The sequence below is a fragment of the Neofelis nebulosa genome, chromosome 6 (genome assembly GCF_028018385.1).
Source record: "Neofelis nebulosa isolate mNeoNeb1 chromosome 6, mNeoNeb1.pri, whole genome shotgun sequence".
NCBI classification, from domain to species: domain Eukaryota; kingdom Metazoa; phylum Chordata; class Mammalia; order Carnivora; family Felidae; genus Neofelis; species Neofelis nebulosa.
The window spans coordinates 15,191,367-15,202,068 of NC_080787.1; the positions used below are offsets into that span (position 1 = coordinate 15,191,367).

Below are 10,702 nucleotides of genomic sequence, written 5' to 3' on the forward strand. Positions count from 1 at the left end.
TGAAGGCAGAGAACGCTGGAAAAGCTGAGCAAGGTCTCCGTGAGCAGGAAATTCTAGAGCAAATCTCAAATTAACAGTCAAAAAACAAAAGCATCAGTGATCAAGTATTTATTGAGACAAAGAATACAAATCGGTGGCATACAAATTATTAAAAATAGAATGCTGAATTTTACTTATAGGCAGGCCATCAGATACTGTTTGTGGGTCAAGTCCTACTATAATGAACTGCAAGAAAATAGACACACAGCTGGAGAGGAGGAACGTTACCCAGGCAAGCACTTCTCGTAAAAGATTCTGGCCTCTGGGATGGAGGCCGGGCGATGGCAAGTACGTGAAATGACACTGGTCAGGTTTTATGAACATTGCTGTTGGCATATTCCTCCAAAGGAACCACGGCTTTGAACAGGGGTAAGTGTAGAATGAAAACGTCCTACCCCTCCTCTCAGAAAGCCCTCCTCCCGAGTAGCAAGTAAACTCCCTTTTTTGGTCTTCCTTTGCTGGAAACACTTATGCATAAAACACCCAAACAAGTCCCAGAAGGGAACAAATCCTTTTAATGCAGCTAAAAACCACTTTTCCTGTCATTTGAAACGATGGACACTAAAGCCTTAATTTTATAATTTAGACAAAGGGGCCCTCAACTATTTTTTTTTTTAATCCTAAATATCTGGGTAAAATCGGAAGGTAAATGTTTAAGTCACTTCCGAACCAGGGCTACACAGGTATCAGCTGGGCGATACTTTAAAGGCTTTCTATCCAAAAAAGTGTTGGCTTTAGTTTTATGGTCACAGATGAGTCAAAAAGAGCGAGGCTTGTCCTCCTCGGGTTTCCTCACCTCGGCCCGCGTGATCACTCAAGTCAGACTTCTCTTACGGTGCACTAGCCACTCTAGCTACTTTTAGTAGGTACTGAGATTTTTCTAGATGCTGGAGTTAACTGCCCGTTCTGTGGTTTTCATTAGGGCACTTTCACTGCAATAGTGTTCTTTTACTCTGCTTACTTTTGATTTTTGTTTCCTTATTATCTTGTAAAAGTGATGAATAACGTTTGTAAACATTCTTTGAAAACAACTATCTTTTTGCCTTTTTAGGCTAGGGCTTCGGCATGAGAATTATACTCTGATGCAGAAATTTTCTATAAATGAAATACGTCAAATAGAAAAGTGTTTTTGAAAAGATGGGAGGCTTCCCACCCCACCTCCCCCTCCCCCCCCACCACAACCCGAAGAGAAAAGAACTCTCCCTCCTTCCCCATTTTTTGTCATTTTTTTCCCAATGATCTGGGCATCAAATATCTTTTCCTAAGTGCATTCAGAAATACAAACAGCCTTGCAATTTGTTGTAAAGGCAAAGCAGGAATACTTTTATCGGGCTATGTAACTTGAACCCTAAGATGGACCTAAATGAACCTACATAGATATGATTCTGAATAACTCAGATATAGAAAATATGCAATATTTTAAGAAGTTAAACTGGGTGACGTGATTTGCTTTTGTTTGTATACATTAAAATAGCCTAGACGGTGAACCTTCCAATTTTCTGAGAGGAAATTATAAAGGTCTCCTCCAGAGCTACATGGCTGAAGGACATTGCAACTGGATCTCCCCCATCAGTGGCAAAAATAGTGTATCCACCAATGCTAATGTAGTACACTGAGTGGTACGTTTGGGTAACACTTACCCTGAAGGGCCATCAAGCTAAATACCTTCCCAGGGGCAACAAGTGAATGATTTGTCGAGTACCTGGACGCACTTAACGGACAGGCTTTCTGTGGTGTTGAATTTAACGTAAAATTATTTTGAAAAACATGGTTTATGAAATTTTATGATAAAAAGGTATTAAGGACACTGTTAAGGTTTCTATAGACATCAAATGTGAACACTTTCAGTTTTAAAGGAAAAACCCACTTTAAAAACTGATATAGTGATAATATACCTGTCTTTCATTCGCTATCAAAGACCAAAAAAAAAAGTCAAGATCTTTTAAGCAATCTAATTATGAAGTGTCCAACAGAGGTTAGTGTTTTTTGGGAAAATAGTATCAGGGTTGGAGAAAACGCCTAAGAAATAAAACTTTTTCAGGTATTCTCTCAACACAGCAAACAGGGCCATCTAGCAAAACATGCACACATACTTAAAACACTAAGCTTTGCCTCAGTAGAAGAATAAATTAAAATGGCAATACACAAACTGTTATTTCCCTCAAGACACCATCCCTGGCAGACCCAAAGTGAGGTTTTGGCCCAAAGAACTTAGAAAAATGTCTGGAAATACCTGTCCTTGTTTTAGAATAGTTCATAATGGGAAAATTGCTAATAATTTAATAGGCTACCTAGTATTTTACCATGAAATACTATGCTTATTTAACTCCTTGAGGTTTCAAAAGTCCTAGAACTATATAAAATATAAAAGGAAACTACCTAGTGTGTAAATATCCTTATAGAAACAGAAGTTCTATTAGAACACTGAAAAGCACTAACACTTTCTTCATGCTGCACACATACTGGGAATGTTGTTTTACAGTAAATATGCAACAATTTGACGAATTCCCCCCACATATAGTTTGATTTAGGGCACTAAAAACACTTGCACATGAATTGTAATTTTAATTTATGGTGAAATTTAGGACCCCCCTCCCCCCACCAAAAGCAATCACTAACTTACCTTTTCTTTAAAAAAATCAATAATACAGCAATATGACTTAATACTTTTTCATCATCATGCAAAACTTGCCCCAAATACATGTTAGAACAGTAACGATACTTGTAAAGTGGCATCATTCCCACAGTGCATTGCAGTACAGATCTGAGAACGTCAGTAAGGGAACCTAGGCCTGCCTCCTTTGCCCCTCTCTCTCGCAGCTGACTCACTTCCTCCCAGAGTGGGAGATAAGCGGGTTATCAAATTTGTGTCCCCACCCCCCTCCCCAAAAGCAAAGACAACAACTGCCCCAAGAAGTGTTGACTAAAATATGAGTTAATGTGTTTACAAAACACAACCGGACTTTTCCATCATTCTGGGATAAACCAAAATTTTTTAAGTTTCATCTGGAGATTTCAGAGCTGAAAATGCTTTCAGCAAATTCTAATGCCTTAGATCTTAAGAAAGTATGTATTGTCCATTGGTGATTATAAAATCACTTGCCTTCTTTTCAATCTAAAAATTTTTAACATTTAAATTTAACAGATTTTTCTTCTGGAAAAGTTCTTTGGCATTCAAGTAATATCAATACTTTCAGAATAGTCACCTGCATCACACTGGAGCGACTGCTTTAATTTCTAAATCATCAATTAGTGTAACCCAGGGATACTGATGGCCTTGATACATAATTTAGTCTTGTCATCATTCCAGAGAGTATGGAATTCAGGGCTCTTTTGGGGCATCATCTGACCCCATTTCTCTTTACCACAATGGTTCCTGCTACAATGTCATAGGCTGTTCGATTATGCTGAAAAAACAGCAGTGTGATGAAAGCAGGGAAAAAAGAAGCAATAGAAAAGTTCTTGATCAAAGCTCGTATAGTGGACCTAAAAAATTAAGGCAAAAAAAATCAGACAAATTATATACCAACCACGCGGAGATTAATAGTATCCTATCAGGTTCAAAATACATACTTAAAACATACAAAGTCCTGACAGTTTTTTATCTTTGATATCTGAGTTACTTTCAAGTAGCATTATACTCTAGTAAGACCATCTGGGCTTGTTCTAAAGACATCATCAACATAAAAAGATTCAGAACTGTCACATGAAAAGCAGTAATAAACAGGTCTTGGAGAAGGTGAACTAAAGGTTACAGTATTTTCTCCGATATTTTGTAGACAAATATCTATTCCCTTTACTTACCTTTTCTACAGTCATTTGTGTTTAGTTCCTTCTAAACTAATATACAAAATGCAGTCCCGTTTTCCACCTTCTATGAAGCACTCACATTTTAAATTACTGGGTATTCTTTCTTTGTGGGATGCTGTGATTAAAGAAAGCTTAAAAACAAAAAAAAGCTTTCAACCACAGCTCAGAGTAGAAACTTACCCTACTAGTGCTAGATTTCTGAAAGGCTATAGAAAAAGCACAGTGGCTGAGGGTGTGGGCTCTGAATCCAGACTAAATTGTTTCTATCAGTCACTTGTGTTTCATTTCTGTGAAAAGGGGATAATAGTACCTATGGTACCTGTCTTATTAGTTAATACATATTCAGTGTTTTTAACAATGCCTGTTACAGAAGAGGTGCTTGATAAGCAGCCATTATTGACTCATTAAAAGTAGCAACCAGGATTATAATCACAAAACTGTAAGGAAATTTTGGAGATATTAGCAAAATCAAGGCTTCCGGAGTCTCTCATATTTCTTTATCTAACAACCCAGTTCTGAATCACTTGGGCAGCAATTCCAGCCAGTAGCCTGTTTTGCTCAACTGACAGCCCCTTAACTATCTAGAACTTGCGTTAGCACTGTTTGAACCTCCTCACAGAGACAGACACCAACAGCTAGCCGCGAGTACTACCAAGAGTTACACGCTGTCACTTAGAGCAGGAGCTGGACGCACGCGTGCATCTCTGTCCAAACTCCTGCTGCCTGTTCAGGACAGGATGGACAGGATTACCAGATAGAGGCTAAAGGCAGATCAGTAACTGGCCCAATAACCACAGATTTATTAGAGAATAATCAAACTAGATACAGAGCACTGATACACAGACCACCACCACCCAGACCCTCTCATTATGGTGGCTGATAGTTCATAAAATGACTATCTTGAAATTGTACACTGAAGAGTGGTCTATAATCATATAACAGTTGAAAAACTCAAACTTTTCCATCTTAAATCTAACAATCTGTTACACGCCATGAAGAAAAATTACCAGCTAAAAATGCTAAAAATACTGTATCAAATGGTAGAACTTACGAATATCGGACACTACGCTCAAAATTTGTTCTTTTCATAAGTAAATTAAGCTAAGAGAAGAACTTACGTTGTAATGCTAACATTTGAGGAAGGAATCACTAAAACCCGACTCGGTGCAATAAGCACTGATGTATCACACGTCACAACTCGAAGCCCCAGCAGGAACTTCCCGGGGGTGGCTCCGCCTGCTCCCCAAATGCAGATTATCTAAGGAAAGAAGGATAATTTTAATTTACTAGCTCAACGCTACCAGTTTCAAAGGTTAAGTTTTTCTGTCATCTTATTCCTTTAAAACAATTTTCAAGTTGAAAGGATTTCCTAGAATACTCAGAGGTTACCCGTGTAATGCATTTCTACTGGTCTCTCAACCCCTCCATGCCACAAGACGTGTACTGTAAGATTTCTCCGTAGCCCCCCCACCCTTTTTTTTTAGCAAGTTGTTTCTATGGAAAAATACATTTCAAGTTCCACAACCAATTTACAAGTATATTTTTGGACCACAAGACTGAAATATGTTCTAAAGAAATTGTAAAACGTCTCCACTCAGGGAGCTGTATTTTTTTATCTTTTTATTTTTTTGATGTTTATTTATTTTTGAGAGAGACAGAGACAGAGCGTGAGCAGGGGAGGGGCAGAGAGACAGGGAGACACAGAATCCAAAGCAGACTCCAGTCTCTGAGCTGTCAGCACAGAGCCCGACGTGGGGCTTGAACTCACAGACCATGAGATCATGGCCTGAGCCGAAGTCGGATGCTTAACCAACTGAGCCACCCAAGGTGCCCCACGTATTTTTTTATCTTGAAGAATACTACATTCGAGAACATTTGGAAAACATTTTTAAACAGAGACATTTGACAAAAATATGAATAATTGTAAATTCCCGTTTCTTTTTGTATTGGGGTGATAATTTAAATTAGATTGTTAGGGGCACCTGGATGGCTCAGTTGGTTGGGAGACCGACTTCGGTTCAGGTTATGATCTCGCAGTTTGTGAGTTCGAGCCCCGTGTTGGGCTCTGTGCTGAGCTCGGAGCCTGGAGCCTATTTCGAATTCTGTGTCTCCCCCTCTCTGCCCCTCCCCTGCTCATGCTCTGTGTCTGTCTCAATAATAAATAAACGTTAAAAAAATTTAAAAAAAAAAGATTGTTAAATGTTAACATTTGCTGAGTCAGTAGCTTACCTCATAGAAACAAACTAATAATCTGTATATAAGAGCCACAATCATCATTTTCTGCAAGTCTTCCATTGATGTGTCTTCATCTATTTCTTCTATTATATAATGCATAGCAAACTTAGAGATATCCCTGCATAAAATAATAGTTTGGGGTTATAAAGACTTAGTCACCAGCACAACTGCACTGATATTTTTTCCATTAGTGTAAGTCACAAACTTGAACTGAAATTCTGAACTAATCTTAGGTTTCCACCCGTTTAGTTTCACAAAACATTCATTAGTCTGTTCAACAAATAAACAGCACTATTGTGAGCAGGCACTGTACTAGCCCTGGGGACATAATGGTGAGGGAACTCAACTTGGTCTCTGCTTTCAAGGAGACTCTTACCTACTAGACAAAGCAGAACAATTACGTAGGTAAGAATAAAGTGGGATGAGGGCTATTACGTAGACCCATAGGGCAGTATGGAAACGCATACCAAGAATATTTACCGTGGTGAGTGAAGCCTTCCCAGAAATGACATTTGAGCTGAGATCTGGAGGATGAAGAGAAGTTAGCCAGACTAAGAAGGGGGAAGTTTCAGAGAGAGGGACTAGCCAGAGAGAGAGCCTTTGAATGAGGCTGTGATGGAAGCTGTAAGCACTTGGGTATGGCTCAAATATTAAGTATAAAACAAGTGATTAAAAAATGAGAGCATCTGTCAAGCCATATGAAGACTAGACTTTATCCTGATGGCAGTAAGAAAGGTTTTAAGGTGGAGAGGGGAAGAATCAGAATTTATGATCTCTTTGGTTTATATCCGAGGCTGGATTGAGATATAACAGGAGTTGGGGGACTAAGGTACCAGTTAGAAGACTCTTGCTATGATCTAGAAAAGCGATGACGACAACTAGACTAGGGAGAAGCAGTGATGATGAAGCACCATCTGTCAGCCAAGAGGAAACTGTCTGAGTTGCAGGCTCTTCGAGAGCCTGAAAAGAAGGGAGCTGGTACCCGGCTGGATGTGTCCCTGGGAGGGACAGGGAGGAATCTCAGTAACACCCAGGTTCCCAGCAAGGGCTCTAAAACATGACCACAAGGGTTTGCATCTTGACACTATCACTTCTTACCTTCGCAATGATAAATCCTGGGCTTAACTTCTTACAAACCCAAACTTCAATATATAAAGACGAGGGTATTAAACTCTACATCTCATAGTGGTGATAAGATTGAAGAATCCATATTATTTCTACCTGCTTACTCAGCATGTATAAAGTGCTTAGCAAGGATAAGTGCTATATGCTCATTAATAGGAGGAGGTTACTCAAACAGATGGCCCACTGTGTTCACGTGGGACATGCCTGATAGTATAATATGCAATCCCATTTGGAAATGCCATCTAACTTATAATCAACAGTTGATTTACCAAAAGCTCTTTATGCCTTCGTCTTTACTCTGAACAGGATAGTAAGAGGGAAATTAGTGCCTGGCCCAACAGCTGAATTAAAAAAAAAAAAAAAAGAAAAAAAAAATCAAAACCTTTACCTAACTTTTAATAGGTGAGAGTCCCAGATCTTTCAGAATTTATTAAATGTTTTTATCTCTTCTGTAGTTATTTCTTAAAACTACCAAGAAAAAAATACAACAAAGAGATTTCCCTACTAGAGAAACCATGACACTGGCACACAGACTGTCCATTTAGTCACTTGCAGGTGTGAACAGAACCCCAGAAAACAAGATCTCTGTGCAGTAGACATTAAAACCTTTCTGCAAATAGCCTTAACTTACTTTATTCCACTGAGGTGCATAATACTTAAGACAATCGTTGCTTTTATAAAGAACAGAATAAAGAAATCCACCATTTCTGCCATAAATCTGTGGGCCAAGGATGGAATAACATACTCTCTGCCTGTAAATTAAAAAAAAAAAAAAAAGTTAGTAAAACTACTTATTTCACATAGGCCTTGGAACCCAAGCTAGGTAATAAATCAGAGAACATAAAGTCAAGGTACAACTTGCTAATTAAAACCTTGCGACAATTATTGGTATTGCCTACATGAATAGTACATGTTTTTACAGCAACTCTATTCCACTATTTACTGAACAGTTTAAAAGTTTGCTTTTATCCTCTTAATGTTTAAAAAATGATTTCACAGATAAATTTAATTATTTAAGGTACTCAATACATTTCACTAGGGACTCAAATGAGAATCCAGGTGATCACAAGCCTGTGTCACAAAATTAAACTTTTTTTTTTTTTTTTTTAAGTAGGCTTCACACCCAAGGCTGATCCGAAAGAGGGGTTGGGAGGATTGAACTCAGGCTGAGATCGAGTTGGAAGCTTAATGACTGGGCCACCCAGGCGCCCCCAAATTAAACATTTTTTTGTAAAAACCAAGGTTAAGTATAGACGATTACTAGAAAGTAAATACCTGTGTTCCTCATTTTACCCCCTATTCACTTTGTCTTGCTTTCTATGTAATAAATCCAATGATTATCAATCTGACATCTCAAATTCTGAGCGGGATCAAATTCAGGAAAACTAGTTTTTGTCCCTTGTATCTGTGGCTGAATAAAGTAAACAAAAAGTCTAAATAATAAACTAAACCGCGTAACTAATGCAAAACATTCTAATTCCCATAGAGAAGCAAACAGACAATATACAAGATCACTCAGCTAGGTTCCAAAGGTTCAGAACTCCACTTACATTTATGTAAATCTTTTCTATCCGTCAGCCCCACTGTTCTTCATGTAGGTAATATATAATTATATAAATTACATATTATAGAACAGATTCTATATCACATATCCTGTCGTGCATAATAAATCCACGTCCAACCGCCACCAGCCGTCAAAACGGGTTTGCCATCTGACAAGCTTTGGCTCTCTCCACGTCGTGGAGATCAAGGGCACGGTTTCAGGAGCAAAGACGTCCTTACACGTGGAATAAGGAATCAGTTCGGAGAGCCAAGTCTAAAGGAAGAACAAACTGTGCAGCTTCGCGCCACACTTTGGGGATTGGAGGCCTGGGCAGAAGACAGCTGACGAACGTGGAGAAACACCAGTTCCAGATGTAAAACGCGTGCCCTCTCCCCACCAGCGAGCTCCCGTAAGACCCCCCTTCGCTCCGCCCAACCTTCCCGACGCGCTACTCACCTGCTTGCCGCCCGGTCTCGCTCGGGGTTCGCGAAGGAGCGGCCGATCCCACTCTGGTCACTGGGGTGGAGCGGACGGATCCCTGCCCTTGCGGGGCCCGGGGTCCCAGGCCCGCGACGGGAGCAGCGGTGGTGACGCCGGTGGCCACCCCCGGGTCGGGCCCGGCGGCCGCGGCGCTCAGGAAGTAGAAGGGGTTGTAATAGCCCAGCTGGGGGGGCGGCGGCGCCGCGGGCTGGGGGGCGGCGGCGCCTCCGCCCGAGGGGTAGCTCGGCGGGGGCGGCTGGGAGCTGCAGTAGGCGGGGAAGGCGGCCAGGCCGCTGTGCCAGGTGAGGTAGCCGCAGTAGGACTGCCACAGCCACTCGTGCACCTGCCGGGAGTACTCGCGGGCGCTCAGCCGCGCCGGCCTCTCTCGCGGCGCGCCGGCCTCGGGCGCCTCGCGGCCTGCCGGCTCCTGCGGCCCCGCACTGGAGCCGGGGGCCGCCTCCCCGCACTTCCCGGGCTCGCGCGGCGGCTCCGACTCCTCGGCGGCGGCCGCAGCTAGCGCGAGGCCCGGGGCCGGGGGCCGGCCCGGGGCCTGGGGTTCGGCCTGCGGCCCGTCCCGGGGGCGTGGGGCGGCGGCGGCAGGAGGGCCTCTCAGGGAAGGGACGGGCTCGGGGTCCCCTCCGCCGTCGTCCTGCCCGGGAGGGCGGCCTCGGGCTTCCTCCGGCCCCTCTGCCATCGTCGCCTCAGCAGCACTCTCGGCGGTCCTGTCACTGCGCCGTCTCCCTCCCCCACTAGCCCCTCCCCAACGGCCCGGTCGCCACCGCAGCAGCCGCAGGCGTCAACAATTCGCCACCGGAAGCGGAAACCCCGCCTCTCCCCAGCGTCGCCGGCCGCGGGGCGGGGCAGGCGGAGGGGTGGGGCGGCGCGGAAGAGGGGCTGCGTGCTCCTGGCGGGGGCCGTGGACGTCGGGGGACTCGGAGGCCGGGGGCCCTTGGTTCGCCGGTTGTGGGGCTCGCGCTGCCCGCTCCCCCGCCACCTTTCACGTTCTTCCTGAAACCTAAGGCCTGTGGCTTCCCCACATCATCTCCTGGGAAGTGGACTCAGGCTGTCCCTGGAGACACTGCTGGTGGAGGAAGAGACTTCCAAGAGCAGTCCCAGCTCCCTATTACCGAGCCGCGACAGTTTGGGTTTCCAGGCCCTGGGCTTGTTGCTTATTTCCGCCTGCATTCATTCCAGTGAATTTGTCCCTGGCCATTTGTACTCGAGGGAGTGACATTAGACATATGCCCTTAAGAGGATAAGAAATTAATAACCAAACTAAACTGAAGATAGTATGGCTCAGCTGCAGAGATTTTCAGTGTAAAAGAAGGGAGGAGGGATTATGTTGATTTAAGATCTAGACCCTGTCCTTATCCTGGAGCTAATTTGTGTCCGTAAAATCTTATTTCCACTGCTGTAGACTCTAGCAAAGCTGCCTTGTGTTAACCTTGATGCCTGTTCCTTTATTTTCTG

The 10,702-nt window shown here is 43.0% G+C and overlaps 1 protein-coding gene across 1 annotated transcript; it reads right to left on the reverse strand.

The window, feature by feature from the left end:
- Positions 1-93: 93 nt before the first annotated feature.
- FAM8A1 (family with sequence similarity 8 member A1) lies at positions 94-10,034 on the reverse strand. The gene is made up of 5 exons (XM_058732921.1): positions 9,209-10,034; positions 7,841-7,961; positions 6,079-6,202; positions 4,968-5,107; positions 94-3,525 (listed from the first exon to the last, which is right to left on the reverse strand). Exons 1-5 carry the CDS (start codon positions 9,924-9,926, stop codon positions 3,381-3,383), a joined length of 1,248 nt encoding a protein of 415 aa, XP_058588904.1. The 5' UTR covers positions 9,927-10,034; the 3' UTR covers positions 94-3,380.
- Between the last annotated feature and the right edge of the window lie 668 nt (positions 10,035-10,702).